We start from the raw sequence: 21,607 nt of genomic DNA on the forward strand, positions 1-21,607 counted from the left end.
TGTACCATTAGAAAGCCTCTAAATATTTCACTTGTTCTGTTTAGCTAAGGAATGAAAGGTGATATTTATTCTCATTTTATAGACAAAGAATCCAAGCATATCTTGCCTGAAGTCTTATGGTTTTCAGTTTCCCTTGTGTGAATTAGGATTGGTGCTTGCAATAATCTTTTTCATCTTTATTCTAAAAAGATGAACAAAATTGAATTACTCATATTTTTCTTCTTTTCCTTTACAGGTATGGGGAAAGAGAAAATAACCCCCCAAAATCTTTTAAAATTATAGATCTCTTTATTAATTTTCAAGTGTTTGGATGCTTAAAGAAGATTATTTGAAGACGACTTTTAGAATCAAATAGCATGGATCCCAGCAGTGACTATCATTTCCTCAATCACATTTTGTGGAGAAGGGTGAAACTCACATTGGTTTGTGGCATCTTCGAAGGTGTGCTTCAGCATGTGGACTCTAACAAGATTGTTGTCCTAAAGAAAGGTCTCGTTCTATTTCTCATAATCTTCTGCCTAGTGGCTGAGTTTGGGTGATGGCTTTGGACTCCATTAGCAACTGAGAGGGTGACATTCCCATTTTAGGAAAGGAGTGAGAGGAAGGTTAAAGTACTATTTTCCCGTAACAGAACAATGTGGCTGCATGTGCTGGTTTGCCCCCACTTCTATACTTATCTTGACATGATAGCAGAAATTTTCAATATATAGAGTGTTTTTTAAATTGGGTACTTTTTTAGTTTCTCTCCATAAGCATCTTGAAATTAAAAATAACCACTCAGTTAGAATTGCTTTTGGCTGCAACAGACAAATTCACAAAGACAGTAAGGGGTTATTTTTTTTCCTGCAAAAAGAAATCCAAATGTAGGCTGCTGGAGAATGGTACAGTTACTAAAGGACACTTTCAGGGACCTGGTGCCTTGTGCTCCTGCTCTGCCACCTCAGCGATCATCTGTCATCTCCATGGTCACAAGATAGCCTCTACACTTGCCAGCTTCAATTCCAGCTTATGATAAAAGATACAATTCAGGCACAGCCAAATTGAAGAGATGCATAGGGCAAAGTATAGGGGAGGGGATGCAGAATTTCCATGCCTTCTCCTGGCACAGGTGCTGCCACCCTCCCAGCACTTCCATGTGTTCGCCAACCCAGAAGCTCCAATATAGAGGTTTTTTGTTTTTGTTTTTGTTTTTAAAAGATGGCCAGTAAGGGGATCTTAACCCTTGACTTGGTGTTGTCAGCACCACACTCTCCTAAGTGAGTGAACCGGCCATCCCTATATAGGGATCCAAACCCATGGCCTTGGCGTTATCAGCACCACACTCTCCCAAGTGAGCCATGGGCTGGCCCCTATAGCTTTTATTTAGCTAGAATATTGAGTTGCTAGGGTAGTTGTTTTCCTAGCATGATAAGTTTCAAGTTCACAATTGAAACATGTGTAAATGGCATTTGAGAGATTAGTGTTATTGTTAAGCCATATTTTGAGTTAAAATAGGCATTTGTGGGCTAGGATGGAGCTGTAGCAGGCTTTTGCAATGTTAATTCATTCAATAATCATTTATTGATTGTTTCATATCCCAGGCACAGCACTTGGTACTAGGGCTACAGGTAGGAATAACATGGTCCTATCCTCAAAAACTTAGTGTGTTAAGGAAACATATAAACAGGTAGACAAGTATAATGGAGTGTGATATCCTCTCTGACAGAAGGACACACAAGATACTATGGAAACATGAAGGTTTAGCTAATTTACATGGGGGTTAGGAAAGTGGGGAAGGCTCCTTTAGGAGGAAGTGATGGCAGAACTGCATCTGGATGAGTAGGAGTTAACAATAGGAAAAGAAGAGAAGGCTGTTTTAAGTCAGAGGTTCTCAGACTTCATCTGGAAAACTTAAAACACAAATTGCCAGACCCCACTCTAAGAGTTTTGATCCTTAAGGTCTGGGATGGGGCCCAAGAATTTGCATTTCTAGCAAGTTTCCAGGTGATGCTGTGCTTTGGAGCCACACTTAGAGAGGACCATTGTTCTAAGTAAAAGTAGCAGTATGTACAAATGCGTAGAGAGATGAAAACTTCCTGCATTCAGAAAACCTAAGTAAATTTCAGTGTGAGGATATGAGAGATAAGGATGGAGAGGTGTGGGACAAATCGGAAGGACCTTACAGACCAGCATTTGGACACTATCCTGAAAGCAGTGAGGAACAATCTGAATGATTTTTAAGTGGGAGACATATGAATTTTCAGGTTAGTTGCCTAAAAATTTTAATGCGGTGTCAGGAACCACGCTCAGCTGCTAGAAACAGATTCCCTCCAGTGATTTAAGCACATTATGAGTTTATTCTCTCATATTAGAGAAGGCAGGCAGCGCAGGGCTTATGTGACTCTCCCAAAAGTCAGCAGGGATCCAGGATTCTTCATCTTTCTGTTCCACCATCCTTAGCACAGGGCTTCAAGGTCAACCTCAGGGTTATATGATAGCTGGTGGAGTTACAGACAGGACAAGGAAAAACAAAGGAGAAAAGAAGTATTCCTTCCAGCTGAGTCAGTCCTCTTGAAGCGGTGCCTTGAAGTCCAATAGGCCACCTCTATCTACAGGGGAGACTGGGCATGTTGCCAACCTGAATAAATGGCATTAAGTAGAACAGTAAATGCCACAAGCTTGTTCCACAAGCATTCAGTCCAGGTGAAATACTTTGGTGTATTTGTCTCTAATTTTTAATAACTGTACTCAGATTATATAAGTTGACATAATAAATTAGGTATATCATATATACTTATTTTTAGTTAACACTACAACAAGCATTTTCTCGTTATTTAAAACTTCAGTTTAATGACTAGACATTTTAAAGCCAAAAGCTTAAAAATTTTTGTTATACTTGGAGGTATAACTGTTTTCTCAGGGATAGCTCCTAGAAGTGGAGTTACTAAGTAAACATTATACATATTTTGAATGTTTTTGATGCCTTTTTCCAAATAACTTTTCAAAAGAGTTGTGCCTTTTTACTTTGCTATTAGTAATGTGTGAGTTAATTACAGTAAATAATCCAGCATTGGATTTTTTTAAAAACTCTGTTGTGTATCTTTCCTTAATTTTTTGCTAGTTTTATAGGCAAAAAGTGATATTTCATTTTGGCATTTAAAAAAAATTCTTAAAGAGGTTGAACATATTTCTTTACACTTGCTTACTAATCCTATGTACTATTTGGACATAGCAGAGAATGATATTACTATGACAGTGGTATGAAGGAAGGACTGAAGTAGGGAGAAACTACAGAGGCAGGAGGAAAGATGGAATACTTAGACAATCAAGGGACACAAGGGTAAGTGATGGGGCCTGAGCTAAGGCATGGCAAGTAATAGAGAAGAGAAGGTAGATTCTAGAAATACTTAGGGAGATGGGATAAATAACCTACTAATAAATTAGATAATAAGCAAAAAACAATGTAAAATTACTCTTACATTTATGACTCAAAATATTAGGTGTATAATACTGTTACTAACTGATAGAAATGGCAAGAGGAGCAGGTTTTTTGGTTGGTGGAAAAAGATTATTTCAGTTTGAAAAATTTAAAGTAATTGTGATATAGTCAGCTGAAAATGTGAGTAGAACACGGAGGAATAGTCCATGCTGGAGAAATAATGGGTGTCAGGACAACTAGGAAGTAAATATGGTCATTCAAGGAGAAGGAAAAAGGGGATGGCTGGTAGCTCAATTGGTTAGACCACAACCTTGTAACACTGAGGTCAAGGTTTCAGTTCCCCAGACCAGCCAGCAGCCAACAAAAAAAAAAAACAGGAGAAGGAAAAAGGATGCGGATGCAGGACCTAACCCTGGGGGCCAACAATGTGTAAGAGGCAAGGAGAGGTGGAGATAATAAAATGCCTGCCTCATTATGTTATTGGAGAACTGAATGTAGGCAAGTCGCATGGTGCCTGGCTTGGCATGGGTGTTCAGTACGTAGCTCTAGGTAATTAGTTGGAAAAGAACTAAACTCAAAGAATGTCCTGTAAACCAAAGAAGAAAGGAGAGAATGGTATTGTCAAAGACTGCATGAGAGCCAAGTAAGATGAGACTGCAGAACCTTTTTTTTGGATTTGATAAATAGACATTGGGTAATCTTTGACTTCAATGAGAATATATTCAGTGGAATAGTGAGGATGGGACTCAGTTAACTGGATTGCTGAGAGGTGTGGAAATAGCTTCTATGAGTACTTCCATCTAGAAAAATGACAGCATATTGTAGACATGACATGTAAATTTCTCCTAACTCCCTTACCTACTCACAGAAGAGCCATAAGTTGGATTATTGTCCTTTCTGATATTTTTGAGCATGACATGAAGCAGGGTGTGGACTCTAGAAGTAGTCAGCTGCCTTAAATTTTTTTTCTGGAGTTAGGTGGAGTAAAAATAAATAGAAATATAATGAACAGATAGTCCTTAGCCCCATTGGCCTTAAAATATGCTTGGGAGAATTTTAAATTCAGTGGACTATTGCTGCCCTTTTTAGCTTCTCTTGGACCATTCTGGGGTTTATGCTGTTCTTTAAACTACTTGTTTCAGGGCTGTAGCTTTGTGATTTATTATTGACTCTTTATTCCTTAGGGAAAATAATTTGGGGATTTTTATAAAACTCAGATGTGAGCACTTTAGATAGGCATCGTGTTTTCTTATGGTCTTAGTAAAATATTAAAATATTATTTTTTATTAATCAAATGAATTGTTTTCTATAACAGTGAAGAATGTGGAGACGGGTCGAAGTGTCCCAGGAGTGAAGATGTTTTTTGGGCATGAGATTGTGAATGGTGAGTTTCTTGTTCCCTAAAGGCTGGTGTTGGTATTTACATTCGTGGTAGACTCACTGCTGTGCCTCATTCCACTATTTTAAAAAAATGAGGTGTTGTCTTGCCTTTGTAAACTTTTAAAGTTGATATTTGAGAATTGACCCTTCTCTTACTGTTTTGATGGGTACTCTATGAGCAGAATAGTCTTACAGAATTGTAATAATTTTGGTTTTACAATGTGAAGTCTGCTGGTGCTCATCACTAGAGATTCGGCCAGCAGACAGAGTCAGACCTGAACAGAAAGGGATTGTCTTGCTCAGCAAGCTAAACACTACAGGTCCACAATCTATTCCCAATCTCTTATCTGAAACCTTGGGGCCAAATGTCTCAAAATCTAGAATTGTTTTGGATTTTTGGAAAATGTAACACAGGATATATTCTGTTCATATTACATAATGCTTCAAGACGATCTGGGCAGCATTCTGTAAAACAGCACATTTCTCCAGAGAAATCAGAGAAATGGGCGGATAATCAGTCTAAATGTAGTAAAGTAGGACTATAAATAACATTTCAGGTTAGGTTTTACCGCCAAAAGAGTTACAACAAAATTTTAGTTTCCAGAGCTTTTAGGATTTTGGAATTGCAGGAAGCAACCTCTTCTTTATTTCTGCTAGCAAAAGACATTTAGCAAGAGTAGGTCCAATTATTTGCCTGAAAGAGTAGCTATAGAATATCATCTGGTCAGTGTGCTTCAGATAAGTCACATAGGATAAGAGAAAGGGATTGGGAGCTAGACATGTTCTTGCTTTCAAGGACTCAGAAACTTTTCTGCTCCCAGGAGGGGTAAAGATCAGTCTGGGGTGGAGGGATCAGAGGAATGGCAGCTCTGGGACCTCTTAGGGCTGTGTATTTCTCACAGCAGGGGCAAATCTGAGGAGAGGACTCCTGTAAACAAGAGTTTGCTACTGCTTGAAAGATTGCTTTGCTTTGTGAGAAAAGTAGAATTTAAGAAGAGATGAAAATGTCACCAAATTAATGATTGCCAATCCAGAGCTACTTCAAGCTAGACAAGTCTGGACAGCTATCTAACAGTCTTTTCTCACAGAGTATGCTACTATAAATGATGTTTGTCCCTTGAACACTTTTTTATAATGGTGATGGTGGTGGTGGTAACAGTAGAATTCTTAATTGTGTTTTAGCTATTATGCAGTAGAGCAGAGCTCTGAACCAAAACAAAGCTAGGCCGTAGATGGGTATGTAGAGAGAAGTGAAGGAATAACTACTAACATCTCCCTAATGCACAAGGCGGCTGACCTCTGACCAGCTTGTGATCTGTACACATGGAATTCATCTCCTCATTCTTTCCCAGGACTTGGCCTTTGTTCATAATTTTTAAGCTCAAAGGATGGTCCTCTCCTTCTTTGCCCTGTGGCCCAATCAGCCATGGAGGGGTCTCCCTGAAAAGGACCTTGAATAAGAATTATCAAGATGAAGGATAATAATGGTTAATCAACATATTTAGTGAATTTCACTTTTCTCTGCCCCATACTCAACACTTCTAGATAGTGCAGGGAAAAGAGACATTTGAAACGTAGTGGCCCTCTGAGAGGCTTTTTCCTGAAAACTACCTAAATGTACTTCATTGAATTAGATGCCATTAATTTATAAGACACACTATTACTTTGTGCACCCTAAGAAAGAAAAACAAGCTGCCAATTAAACTGGCTGCACCTTTATTGTAAATCTCATCCAATTTCAGAGCTGTTTAAAATGTGCATCTTAAAATTAATGAAATACAATATTTACCTACGTTTCCTATACAATTAAGTTAAAAATAAGTGATTTCAGAATCTCCATGGAATGTTTCTCTTGTAATTCTTTGGGGATTTCCACTCTAGCTTTCATTACCTTTCATGTCACTGAACTATTAATGTGCCAGCCTGTGACAGTGGCAAAGACAAATCTATGAATGATTTAAGAGAAAATCCTCAAACATAAATAGTGTGAGGGAAGGTACAGTAGGATTGGGATGAGTGGGAAAGAAATCTGTAGAACCAGTGCGAATGACCATAAAGGCACCCTGAACAAAAAGGGTAAAGAGATCATATACAGAGGTTCCTAATCCTGCTAAATAACCAAGAAGCTTCTTGCTAAATAACCAAGAAGCTATGTAGGAACATAATAGTGGGAATCTTCAGTACTTTTGGTAGGGTTTTCTGCTCTATTTATTGCTGGCCAGTAAAGGCCTCTATGGGCTAACATTTCATTTCCAATTACTATTTGCATTACAAAGTCAGACTGGGTGTTTGGGGTTGGGGTGTGGTTAATTGCTTGCAGATTGGAGATTCTATTGGAAGCCTTTTGGTTATTTTACAGTGGAACTACTAGATGAAGTGGAACAAGGTGCAGTGAGAGAAAAGGCATCTTCTGTTAGGTATGATGGAATAATTTTTTAAATTATGATGTTTCCCAAATGTGCACATCAGGGTAGAATGCCTCAACTCTAATTCACTAGTTGCTTGATTCCTAACATAGCCTAAGGAAATAGAAATGAGAAGAAATATGTGTGGATGTTTTCTTCCATCTTTAGATAGCATCCTCAAGTCAATGTAAGCAGTGGATGAATGGGTCCTCTATTTAATGAAGTTCCACAGTTCTTAACATTACTGTGTGGCAAAATCTGTGTATGGTATCAGCAACAAAGAACAAGTTCACCTGAGTGTTGTTTTTTGTAAGGATAGTCTAAATATGGAAAGAACCAGGATGGATAAAATGAATGACAAAAGTGTAAATGAATGTGAGCCTGCTTCTCCTGCCCCGAAGACACCAACAACCTCTATGCTGAATGACTTCAAGTATAGCCCATCAGGTGAGTACTAGCGCTCTGAATTTTCTAGGCTATCTTTATCGTGGTTCAGAACTCTTTAGATTTGACTTAACTCAATCAATATTCTATATGGAATACTCAGCTGGGCCATTGCTTCTAGGCTCTGAATTAAAATATCATGATTTATTTGTTTATTGAATATTTGAGTGAGAAATTTCAGTGAGAGAAGTGATTGGAGGTTTTTTTGTTTTTTCATTAAAAACATAAAACAAAACTTTAGCCATTCTAATAAATATGTAATATTATCTCCTTGTAGTTTTAATTTGCATTTCCCTAATGACTAAAGATGTTGAGGATCTTTTCACATGTTTGTTTACCATCTAAATATCTTTTATGAAATTGGCATATCTTTTCCAATTTCCTTATTGGATTGTCGTTTAGTTTTGGGATTTCTTTATTCTTGATACAAGTCTTTTATCACATACGTTCTTTGGAAATATTTTCTCCAAGTCTGTGGTTTGTCTTTTCATTCTCTTAAAATATCTTTCAAAGAGCAGACGTTTTTAATTTTGTTGAAGTCCAATTTATCCAGTTTTTTTTTTTCATTTATGGATTATACTTTTGGTGTTATATCTTAAGAAATCTTTGCCTAACTCAGAGTCACAAAGATTTTCTTTTCTTTTCTCTTTTTTTAATTAACATCTTCTGTTTTCTTCTAGATGTTTCATAGTTTTAGGTTTTTATTATTTAATAAATAATATTTATTAGGTTTTATTTCATTTTTTTTTTTTTTTTTTTGTCTTTTGTCTTTTTTCCGTGTCCGGCAACGGATCGCAACCCTCAGTGTTGCACCCGTACCGGACCAGGGACCGGCAATGGGATTGCAACCCTCGGTGTTGCTCCCACGCCTCACTCAGCCAGTGAGCGGGAACCGGTCTGTATGTGGGATCCGAACCCTCGGGCGGGAGCGCCGCCACGCTTCCCAAGCGGCGCACTATCCAGTGCGCCACCGGGCCGGCCCTAGGTTTTATTTCATTTTGAGTTAATTTTTATCTATGATATGTGAGGTATGGATCAAGGGTCTTTTTTTTTTTTTTTTGGAAGCTTGCCGGTACAGGGATTGAACCCTGGACTTTGTTGTTATCAGCACCATGCTCAAATCAACTGAGCTAATTGGCCAGCCTTTTCTTTTCTTTCTTTCTTTCTTTTAATATGTATATCCAATTGTTCTACCACCATTTGTTGAAAATACTGTACTTTCTCTACTCAATTGCCTTTGCACCTTTATCAAAAATCAGTTATCTGGGGCCGAGCCCGCGGCACACTTGGGAGAGTGCGGCGCTGGGAGTGCAGCAGCGCTCCCGCCATGGGTTCGGATCCTATATAGGGATGACTGGTGCGCTCACAACGCTCACTGGCTGAGCATGGTGTGGCCAGTCTCCAAAAAGGACCAAAAAAAAAAAAAAAATCAGTTATCTGTATGTTCGTAGGTTTATTTTTGGACTATTTGTTTCATTGATCTATTTTTCTCTTTACACCAATATAGGCTGTTTTGATTACTGTCAATTTATGATAAATCTTGAAATCAGATAGTGTTAGTCCTCCAACTTTGTTCTCTTTCAGACTTATTTTGAGGGTTTTTTTTGTTTTTTTAATGTTTTTATTTTATTGAAATATAATTGATTTACATATTTGTGGGGTACAGAGTCAAATATCAATACCTGTATACAATGTGTGATGATCAAGTCAGGATAATTAGCATATTCATCATTAGGGAACGTAATCATTTCTTTGTGTTGATATTGAATCTCATCTCTTCTAGTCATTTGATAACATGCAGTAAATTAATGTTAATTATAGGTGCCCAGCTCCACTGCACATCAATAAAATGTATTTTTCCTAACTAGTTGTTTTGTGTCTATTATCCCATTTCTTGCTATTCCCTCTCTCCCTCCCCCTTTCTTGCCGCTAGTACCCACAGTTCTGTTCTCTCCTGAAAGTTCAACATATTATTATGATTGTTCTTTTTTTTCCTTCCTTCCTTCCTTCCTTCCCTGGAATATTGATAGGGATTGCATTGAATATACAGATAAGTTTAGAGAATATTGGCATTTTAATAATATTGAGTACTCGTTCTAATCTATGAAACTGGTATATCTCTTCATTTGTTTAAATTTTCTTTCATTTCTCAATAGTGTTTTGTAGTTCTCAGTGTATATATTCACATCTTTTGTCATATTAATACCTAAGTATTTTATATTTTTATACTATTATAAATAATACTTTTTTACTTCAATTTCCTGTTGGAGGGGTCTTTTTCCTTAATATTTTTTAAATGGCTGGCTGGTGCAGGGATCCAAACCCTTGATCTTGGTGTTATCAACACCATGCTTTAACCAACTAAGCTAACCAGCCAGTCGGATTGGATGGTTTCGACCAGAGGAGTTACATGATCTGACTTTTTTTTTCAACAAGAGCACTCTGGATGCTGTATAGATAATGAGAGGAGAGCAGGATAAAAACAGGGATAACAGTTAGAAGACTATTGAAATAATTTAAGACTAGTGGGTAAGACAAGTGGATACAGTGGCTTGGACCCTGATGGTGGCAGTAGGGTTGGTAAGAAGTAGTGGAATTCTGAATATATGTTGAAGGTGGAGCCCACGGAATATCCTGACAGATTAGATGTGAGTGTGAGAGTAGAGAGGAATCAAGGATGACTTCAGTTACTGTAGCTTTGTAATAGTTTGAAGTTAGGTAATGTAATGCCTCTGGTTTTACTTATTTATTTTTTTGCTCAGGATTGTTTTGGCTATTTGGGGTCTTTTGTTGTTCTGTATGAATTTTAGGATTGTTTTTTCTATTTCTTCTTTTGTGTTTTTGTTTGTTTGGTATTTTTTTTTTTTTGGTAGCTGGCCAGTATGGGGATCAGAACCTGTGATCTTGGGCCGAGCCCGTGGTGCACTCAGGAGAGTGTGGCGCTGGGAGCGCAGCAGCGCTCCCACTGGGGGTTCGGATCCTATATAGGAATGACCGGTGCGCTCACAGCGCTCACTGGCTGAGCGCGGTGCGGCCGATGTCAAAAAGGACAAAAAAAAAAAAAAAAAGAACCTGTGATCTTGGTGTTATAAGGCTGTGCTGTAACCAACTGAGCTACCAGGCCAGCCCTGTTTTTTGTATTTCTGTGAAGATTGTCATTGGTATTTTGATGGGGATTGCATTGAATCTGTAGATCACTTTGAGTAGTATGGACATTTTCACAACTTTAATTCTTCTAGTCCATGAACAAGGAATATCTTTCCATCTTTTGGTGTCCTCTTTAATCTCTTTCAGCAGGATATTGTAGTTCTCCTTGTAGAGATCTTCCACCTCTTTGGTTAAATTTTTTCCTAGGTATTTTTTTCTTTTGGTAGCTATTGTAAATGGCCTTGCTTTCTTTTTCAGCTTGTTTGTTGTTGGTGTATAAGAAAGCTACTAATTTTTGTGTATTGATTTTGAATCCTGCAACTTTACTGAATTTATCAGCTCTAGGAGTTTTTTGGTAGAGGTTATGGATTTTTCTATATGTAGAATCAGTCATCTGCAAACAGTGACAATTTGACTTCATCTTTTCTAGTTTGGATGCCCTTTATTTCTTTCTCTTGCCTGATTGCTCTGGCTAATACTACCAATACTGTGTTGAGTAGGAGTGGGAGGAGTGGGCATCCTTGTCTTGTTCCTGTTCTTAAAGGAAAAGCTTTCAGCTGTTCCCCATTCAGGATGATGTTGGCAGTGGGTTTGTCATATATAGCTTTTATTGCGTTATTTTCCTTCTATACTTAATTTGTTGAAGGTCTTTATCATGAAAGGATGCAGAATTTTGTCAAATTCAATGGAACAGAATAGAGAACCCAGAAATCAACCCAGGTACTTACAGTCAACCGATCTTTGACACAGGCGCCAAGAACATATATCGGGGAAAAGATAGCCTCTTCAGTAAATGGTGCTGAGAAAACTAGATATCTCTGTGTAGAAGAATGAAACCAGACCTATACGTCTTGCCGTATACCAAAATCAACTCAAAATGGATTAAAGACTTAAGTATAACACCTAAAATTATAAAACTCCTAGGAGAAAACATAGGGGAAACACTTCAGGATGTAGGACTGGGCAAAGACTTTATGAATAAGACCCCAAAAGCACAAGCAACAAAAGAAAAAATGAACAAATGGGATTATATCAAACTAAAAAGCTTCTGCACAGCAAAGGCAACAATCAACAGAATGAAAAGTCAACCTACTGAATGAGAGAAAATATTTGTAAACCATATATTTGACAAGGATTAATATCCAGAATGTACAAGGAACTCAAATAACTTCACAGTAAAAAAAATAATAATTCAATTTTAAAATGAGCAAAGGAGCCGAATAGATATTTTTTGAAGGAAGACATAGAAATGGCCAACAGGTGCATGAAAAAATGTTCAACATCACTAATCATCAGGGAAATGCAAATCAAAACCACATTGAGATATCCTCTCACTCCAGCTAGATGGGCCATTATCATAAAGACTGAGAATAACAAATGCTGGTGAGGATGTGGAGAAAAGGGAACTCTTCCACAGTATTGGTGGGACTGCAAATTAGCACAGCCATTATGGAAAACAGTATGGCGGTTTCTCAGACAACTACAGATAGAACTACCATATGATTCAGCAATTCCACTACTGGGTATATACCCAAAGGAATGGAAATCAACATGTTGAGGGGATACCTGTACTCCCATGTTCATCACAGTTCTATTTACAATAGCCAAGATATGGAATCAACCTAAATGTCCATCAACAGACAACTGGATAAGGAAAATGTGTTATATATACATGATGGAATACTACCGAGCCATAAAAAAGAATGAAATTCTGCCATTCGCAGCAACATGGATGAGCTTGGAGTAAATTATGTTAAGTGAAACAAGCCGGGCACAGAGAAAAAAATACCACATGTCCTCATCAATAAGTGGAAGCTAAGAAACAAAGAAAGAAAGACTATAATAAAACATTGAACTTTCAGAAAAAGAGAACAGATCTATAGTTTACTAGAGGTGGGAAAGGGGGGAGAAGAAGAGGGGATACGGAGTAATTAGGTAAAGGACACAAAAAGTAATTATGATTTGTAATGATGAACATGTTAATAATATTGATTTGATCATCATGTACTGTACACAGATTCTGATAGGCAACTCTGTACTCCATAAATGTGTACTTAAAAAAAAAAGGTGACTTCAGGGGTTTTGGCCTGAGTACCTGAAAGTATTGAATTGCTGTTAAAGTGAGATGGGAAAGTCTATGAATAGAAAAGGTTTGGGGTATATGTTGGGGAGTTTAGTTTTGGTCCACTTAAGTTTGAATAAAAGCTTGGAGATGAGAAGAGAGGTTTGAGATGGAGAGATAAATTCAGGAGCCAGCCTATAGAAGATACTAAAAACCTTGAGACTATATGGGTTCACTAAGATAGTGAGCGTGAAATAGAAAAGAAAAAAGGAACATGGTCTGTGTCCTGTGGCACTTCAAAGCTTTAAGAGATTGGGAGATGAAGAGGAAGTCACGTTATGTTATGCTTTTATTTTTTATTTTTATTTTATTTATTTGTTTGTTTTGGCAGCTGGCTGGTACAGAGATTGAACCCTGGACCTTGATGTTATCAGCACCGTGCTCTAACCAATTGATCTATCCAGCCTCTAATTTTTAAAATTACATAATTTGTCAAAATATTTAAATGTCAGGACCCAGAGAATTCCAAAAGTATGAGTATTAGCCCATCTCCAGGAGTCGCTTATTTTAAACTGTTATTTTTTATTATGAACATGCTCTTTAAAAAGTGCATGTCTTTTTTTTTTTTTTTTTTTAAAAAAGATGACCGGTTAAGGGATCTTAACCCTTGACTTGGTGTTGTCAGCGCTATGCTCACCCAGTTAGCTAACCAGCCATCCCTATATGGGATCCGAACCCGTGGCCTTGGTGTTATCAGTACCACACTCTCCTAAGTGAGTCACGGGCCGGCCCTAGAAACTGCATGTCTTAAAGTACTGAAGGTATAAATCTATGAAGAAGGAAACATTACTATATTATCACAGAAAATGAATAAGCAGTTCAATTTGTAGCATTATCCTTGGTGAGGATTTTATTTGTTCTCAATTGACAAACAGGATGCTAATTAGCATTCACTGTGTGATAGGCTAGTGATAATGAAATACCATTAGACATTTGAGTTGCAATAGAGTAGGAGTTAGTTTATGAATATGGCCAAAATTAGTGGGAGAGCAATTTTATTGCCAAGGAAGAGAACTGTATCTAATGCCATCCTTTTTCTGTAGAGGAAGAGGAGGTGACATACACAGTCATTGATCAGTTCCAGCAGAAGTTTGGTGCTGCAGTAAGTATTGCCCTCAATTATTCCCAGTATTTTCTGTATATAGGTATCATCTTTTTGACTCATAAATTTCCTTTATTACAAGATCTTTGTTGTTTCCCTATTAATTTAACAAAATATTTGGGTGCTTTCTATATGCCAGGCATTGTTCTGATAGCTGGGGTAAATGATAATCAACACAAATTTTCAGCCCTCAAGGAGCTTACATCCTAATGCAAGACAATTAAAGAAAAATTATATATCAGCTGGCAGTAAGTAGTTGAAGAAAAATAAAGCATAGTATGGGGAATAGAGTAATAGGGGGTCCTGTTTTATGTGGGGAGACAGAAAACATCTCTGAAGAGGTGACATTGGAACAGAGACCTTGAAGGAAGAAAGGGAGCTAGCCATGTGGATATTTAGGTGAAGAACTTAAAGGAAGTGGAATTAATTCAAGTGTGGAGGCTCTGAGGATGAAGCACTCATAACTTTGTGGAGGAACAGCAGGAAGGTCAGCGTAACAAGACCACAGTGAAGAAGAGGGGTAAGAGACAGGAGGGGGTGGGAGGCAGATCATGTAGGGCGTGCAAGACTTTATAAGGATTTTGAGTTTGACTTGAGTGAAATGGAAAGCGATTGGCAGTTTCAGAGAAGAGTCAGAAATTGACATACATTTTAAAAGGACCACTCTGGATGCTCTATTTAGGCAATTTCTCTATAATCATATATTGATTTAAGAAGTGGCAGTGACTATCCTAGAGTATGGTTCACAGATGGGCTTCAAGAGAGTCACTGATCTTTCTGTTTAGATACAAGCTTATGCTTATGTGTATATGGGTGCATTTTTTAAAGGAGAGGTAGCTTTCAACAGATTCTTTTTTTTTTTAAACAGCTTTATTGGGATATAATTCACATGTCATATAATTGGTGTATTTAAAATGTACAGTTCACTGGCTTTTAGTATACTTACAGAATTGTACCTCCATCACCATAATGAATTTTAGCACATTTTCACTACCCCAGAAAGAAATCCTGTACCCCTTAGTCATCTCTCCAACCCCTCCTCAGCTGCTGGCAACCACCAGTCTACTTCCTATCTCTACAGATTTGCCTGTTCAGGACATTTCATATAAATGGGATTATACCATATATGGACTTTTTATGACTAGCTTTGTTTACACAGCATAACGTTTTCAAATTTCATCCATGTTGTAGCATGTATCAGTACTTAACTTCTTTTTATTGACAAATAATATTCTATTGTATGAATATACCAGGGGTCTTCAAAAACTTCATGGAGAGTCATATTATCTTTTAATTCCATTTTCCATGAATTTTTGAAGTACTCTCGTACAGTCTGTCCTCCATATTCTTGGGTTGCACATCTGTGGGGTTCCATATCTGCAAACAACTGCAGATCAAAAATATTCAGGAAAAAAAAAACAATAAAAAAATACAATTTTAAAACAATACTATATGGGCCGGCCCGTGGCTCACTCAGGAGAGTGTGGTGCTGATAACACCAAGGCCACGGGTTCAGATCCCTATGTAGGGATTGGGCCAGTTAGCTCACTTGGGAGAGCGACAACACCAAGCCAACGGTTAAGGTCCCCTTACTGGTCATCTTTTAAAAAAAACCTTAATTGGGCCGGCCCGTGGCTCACTCAGGAGAGTGTGGTGCTGATAACACCAAGGCCATGGGTTCAGATCCCTATGTAGGGATTGGGCCAGTTAGCTCACTTGGGAGAGCGACAACACCAAGCCAACGGTTAAGGTCCCCTTACTGGTCATCTTTTAAAAAATAAAGCAATACTGTATAACAGCTGTTACATAGCATTTCCATTGTATTAGGTACTGTAAGTAATGTAGAGACAATTGAAGGTATATGGGAGGATGTGTATAGGTTATATGCAAATACTGTACCATTTTATATTGAGCATCTACAGATTTTGGTATCTGCAGAAAGTCCTAGAACCTATATCCTGCAGATACTGAGGGACAACTACATTTTATTTATCCATTCACCATTTGATGGACATTTGGGTTGTTTCTACTTTTTGGTTACTGTGAATAATGTTGTTATGAAAATTCTTGTATAAAGTTTTATTTGTTTTTTTGGGGGGTTTTTGTCCTTTTTGAGACCGGCCGCACCGCGCTCAGCCAGTGAGCGCTGTGAGCACACCGGTCATCCCTATATAGGGTCCGAACCCGCGGCGGGAGCGCTGCTGCACTCCCAGCACCGCACTCTCCCGAGTGCGCCACAGGCTCGGCCCTTGTATAAAGTTTTGTGTGGACATATGTTTTAACTCTCTTGGATAGATACCTAGGAGTGAAATTGCTAGATCATATGGTAACTCTACGTTTAACTTTTTAAGGAATGGCCAGACTATTTTCTAAACTGCCTCATCAATTTACACTCTCACCAACAGTATAGTTGGTGAGAAAACAGTTCCAGTTGTTCTACATCCATGTCAACACTTCTTATTATCTGTCATTTTGATTGTAGCCATCCTAGGGGGTGTGAAGTAATATCTCATTGTGGTTTTGATTTACATTTCCCTGATGGTTAATGATGTTGAACATCTTTCCGTGAGCTTATTGGCCATTTGTATAACTTCTTTGGAGAAATGTCTATTTAGGTCCTTTGCTCATTTTTTAATTGAGTTGTAATAATTCTTTTTATCATTGAGTTGTAGGAATTCTTTATATATCAGCAGATTCTGTTTTTGTTTTTTTTTTTTTTTTTTGTCTTTTTCCGTGTCCGGCAACGGATCGCAACCCTCAGTGTCGCCCCCATACCGGACCGGGACCGGCAACGGGATTGCAACCCTCGGTGCTGCCCCCACACCTCGCTCAGCCAGTGAGCGGGAACCGGTCTGCATGTGGGATCCGAACCCTCGGTGGGAGCGCTGCCGCGCTTCCCAAGCGGCGCACTAGCGCAGTGCGCCACCGGGCCGGCCCAGCAGATTCTGTTTTGTTTTTTTGTGTGTTTGATGGTCAACCTGCCCTCAGCAGATTCTTTAAAGGACCCATAGCAACAACATTTAAAAAATGGCGTAAAAAGGCTGAGCAGTCAGCTCAGTTGTTTAGAACACAGTGTTGTAGCACCAAAGTCAACGGTTCAAATCCCCATACCGGCCAGCCAGCAAAAAATAATAATAATAATAAAAAGGGGTAAAAGGTGGTGGACTGTGAGTGGGCTGTGGCCACTGGGTCATGAGTTCGGTATTTTGGACTCGGTTGTGGCTGTGGTGATGTTTTTCGCTGGGGCCAGTCCACGGACCTGGGAAGCCATCCCATTGGAACACAGGAAGTGGGCGGGAGTATTTAAAGCATGTGATAAAGATAACAAAGTCTGTCTCAGCAGAGAGAACTTTAAAGTTGCTGTTTGGGTACAAACCCTCCAAGAAGCAGATTCTGTTCTGTGATGTCTTCAGTAAATCCAAATTCTTCTGAACAACCAATTTGCAACTTTTTTTTTTTTTAAAAGATGACCGGTAAGGGGATCTCAACCCTTGACTTGGTGTTGTCAGCACCACGCTCAACCAGTGAACTAACCGGCCATCCCTATATGGGATCCGAACCCGTGGCCTTGGTGTTACCAGCACCGCACTCTACCGAGTGAGCCACAGGCCGGCCCCCAATTTGCAACTATTTAGGAGCAACGACAGAAGACCTGAGATCTGTGCTGGAACAGGCAGGAATCATGTGCTGCAGGACTGCAGTTCAGGTTGCTCCCCACTGCACAGAGAGACTTTAGAGCTTCTGGGCCCCCATGCCCCGAGCCTGCTGGGCTGGAGAAGGCAGGTGGGGTGGGACTTCCAGCCCAGGCTGGTCCCTGCCTCCAGGAGAGACTTTAGAGCTTCGGGCCCCACACCCCAAGCCAGCCATGCTGGAGAAGGCAGTAGGGGCGGGACCTCTGGCCCAGGCTGTCCCCACCACCAGAAGAGACTTAAGCGGCTTGGGGCTCCCACACCATGAGCCAAGCATGCCAGAGAAGGCAGGCAGGGTGGGACTTCTAGCCCAGGTCAGTCCCCACCACTGGAAGAGACTTAAGAGCCTTGGGGGCTCCGACACCCGAAGCCAGCAGTCCCAGAACAGGCAGGCACAGTGGGAACCCCAGCCCAGGCTAGTTCCTGCTGACCAGAAGCAGCAGTCCCTTCAGGATCCAAACCATACATCAGGGTGAAATGAGTGGACTGTGACCAGCCACAGGACAAAACACCAAAGGCAAGATAACAGAAATATGGAAAGTCAAGAAAGTATATCTCCACCAAAGGAAAATAATAACTCTTAAGCGCTAGACCCTATAGAACAGGGAGTCTTTGAAATGACAGACAAGGAATTTAGAGTAACAATTCTTTTTTTTTTTTTTTTTTTTTTTGTCCTTTTTGAGACTGGCCGCACCGCACTCAGCCAGTGAGCGCTGTGAGCGCACCGGTCATCCCCACATAGGATCTGAACCTGCGGCGGGAGCGCCGCTGCACTCCCAGCGCCGCACTCTCCCAAGTGCACCATGGGCTCGACCCTAGAGTAACAATTCTAATGAAACTAAATGAGATACAAGAAAACTCAGTTAGACAACACAATGAAATGAGAAAATATATAATGGATCTGAAAGAAGAAATGTACAAAGAAATCAATGCCTCGAAAAAGAATGTAGCTGAGCTTGTGGAGCTGTAGGATTCATTCAACAAAATAAAAATACACAACAGAGAGTTTAACCAGCAGACTTGAACGAGCAGAAGAGAGAATTTCTGACCTTGAAGACAGCCTTAAGCATTCACATATCCAAATCCTGGGTATTCCGGAAGGTGAGGACAAAGGAAATGGCATTGAAAACATATTCATTGAAATAATAGCAGAAAACTTCCCAGGTATAGGGAAAGTCACAGATCTCCAGATTCAGAAAACCCAAAGATCCCCCAACACACTAAACCCCAAAAGATCCCCTCCAAGACATGTGGTAATCAAACTGGCAAAACTCAAATACAAAGAGAGAATCTTAAAAGCTGCAAGAGAGAAGCAGCAAGTCACCTATAAGGGAGACTCAATCAGAATAACATCAGACTTTTCATCAAAAACCCTAAAAGCCAGAAAAGAATAGGATGATATATTCAAAAAACTAAAGGTCAAAAATTGCCAGCCAAGAATACTTTACCCAGGAAGGCTATCCTTCTATCCTTCTGAAAAGGAGGACAAATAGTTTATTTCTCAGACAAACAAAAACTGTGGGAGTTCACTACCACATGACCAGCCCCACAAGAAATTCTCAAGGAAGTACTGAGTTTGATACCACAAAAACAACCATCACTGCCATGAATACTCAAGAAAGAACAATACCTACCAGCAAAATAAAAATGCTAACAAAAGAGGAAAAAAACAGTTTATCTATCACCCCAAGAAACCAACAAATACAGAAGACAAACAGAAAATTAGAAAGAAAGGAACAAAAGATACTTAATACATCTAAACAAAAATCAGTAAAATGCTAGGAATAAATCAACACCTTTCAATAATAACTCTAAATGTAAAGGGATTAAATTCCCCATTCAAAAGACACATACTGACTGACTGGATTTAAAAGATAGACCCAGGGCCGAGCCCGTGGCACACTCGGGAGGGTGTGGCACTGGGAGCATGGCAGCGCTCCTGCTGCAGGTTCGGATCCTATATAGGGATGACTGTTGCGCTCACAGCACTCACTGGCTGAGCGTGGTGTGGCCGGTCTCAAAAAGGACAAAAATAAATAAATAAATAAATAAATAAAAGATGGACCCAATAATATGCTGTCTTCAAGAGACTCACTTGACCTGTAAAGACACACATAGACTAAGAGTGAAAGGATGGAAAAAGATATATCATGCAAATAGATATGGAGTAGCTATTCTTATATCAGATAAAATAGACTTTAAAGCAAAAGTTATAAAAAGAGATAAAGAAGGCCACTATATAATGATAAAAGGATCTATCCATCAAGAAGACATAACAATCATAAATATATACACACCCAATGTTAGAACAGCCAGATTTAGGGCTGAGCCCATGGCGCACTCGGGAGAGTGCGGCACTGGGAGCACAGTAGCGCTCCCGCTGCGGGTTCGGATCCTATATAGGGATGACCGGTGCGCTCACAGCACTCACTGGCTGGGCGCAGTGCAGCCGGTCTCAAAACGGACAAAAAAAAAAAAAAGAACAGCCAGATTTACACTGCAAACACTATTAGATCTAAAGAAAGAGATAGACACTAACACCGTAATAGCAGGGAACCTGAACACCCCACTTTCATCATTGGACAGATCATCTAGGCAAAAAATCAATAGAGAAACACAATATCTAAACAATACTTTAGACCAATTGGACGTGGCAGATATCTACAGAACATTCCATCCAACAACCTCAGAATATTCATTCTTCTCATCAGCACATGGAACATTCTCCAGGATAGACCACACATTAGGTCACAAAGCAAGTCTCAACAAATTCAGAAAAATTGTAATTATTCCATGTATTTTTTCTGATCACAATGCATTAAAGTTAGAACTCAATAATAAACGATACTCTGGAAACTGTACAAACACATGGAAATAAAACAACATTCTACTTAATGACATATGGGTCCAAGAAGAAATTAAACAGGAAATCAAAAAATTTCTTGAAACTAATGAAAATAATGACACATCATACCAAAACCTGTGGGATATTGCAAAAGCAGTATTAAGGGGGAAATTTATCACATTAAATGCTTATTTCAGAAGAATGGAAAGATGGCAAATGAACAATGTTAACACTTCACCTTAAAGACCTAGAAAAACAAGAACAATCCGAACCTAAAGTTAGTAGATGGAAAGAAATAAGATCAGAGCAGAATTAAATGAAATAGAAACCTGAAAAACAATACAAAAGATCAATGAAACAAAAAGTTGGTTTTTTGAAAAGATAAATAAAATTGACAAACCTTTAGCAAGATTAACTAAGAAAAAAAGAGAGAAGACCCAAATAACAAAAATTAGTAATGAAAAAGGTGATATTACAACTGATACCTCAGAAATACAAGGAATCATTAGAGACTACTATAAACAACTATATACCAACAAATTTGAAAATCTGGAGGAAATGGATACATTTCTGGATACATACAAACTACCAAAACTGAGCCAAGAAGATATAGAAAATCTGAACAGACCAATAACAATAAGAGATTGAAGCAGTTATCAGAAGGCTCCCAACAAAGAAAAGCCCAGGACCAGATGGGTTCACTGCAGAGTTCTACCAAACCTTCAAAGAGGAACTGATACCAATTCTCTACAAACTGTTCCAAAAGATTAAAACAGAGGCCATTCTCCCAAACTCATTCTATGAGGCAAACATCACCCTGATACCAAAATCAGACAAGGATGCACCAAAAATAGAAAATGACAGGCCAATATCCTTGATGAATATAGATGCAAAAATCCTCAATAAAATACTAGCTAACAGAATACAGCAACACATAAGGAAAATTATACACCATGATCAAGTTGGATTCATCCCAGGGATGCAAGGTTGGTTCAACATATGAAAGTCAATAAATGTGATACATCACATCAGCAATCTTGAGGAAAAAGACCATA

At 38.9% G+C, this 21,607-nt stretch overlaps 1 protein-coding gene and 1 pseudogene across 1 annotated transcript in view; both read left to right on the forward strand.

Moving 5' to 3' along the window:
- The first annotated feature begins 303 nt into the window (after positions 1-303).
- The window catches only part of EXD1 (exonuclease 3'-5' domain containing 1), a 38,460-nt gene continuing 17,156 nt past the window's right edge, over positions 304-21,607 (forward strand). The window contains exons 1-5 of the mRNA XM_008587705.1: positions 304-489; positions 4,734-4,802; positions 7,158-7,215; positions 7,523-7,650; positions 13,960-14,018. Of these exons, the coding sequence (XP_008585927.1) occupies positions 357-489; positions 4,734-4,802; positions 7,158-7,215; positions 7,523-7,650; positions 13,960-14,018 (447 nt within the window). The 5' untranslated portion in view covers positions 304-356. The remainder of the gene's footprint in view (positions 490-4,733; positions 4,803-7,157; positions 7,216-7,522; positions 7,651-13,959; positions 14,019-21,607) is intronic.
- LOC103603225 lies at positions 17,249-17,481 on the forward strand (annotated as a pseudogene).

Source organism: Galeopterus variegatus, unplaced genomic scaffold (assembly GCF_000696425.1).
Source record: "Galeopterus variegatus unplaced genomic scaffold, G_variegatus-3.0.2 Scaffold119, whole genome shotgun sequence".
NCBI classification, from domain to species: Eukaryota; Metazoa; Chordata; class Mammalia; order Dermoptera; family Cynocephalidae; genus Galeopterus; species Galeopterus variegatus.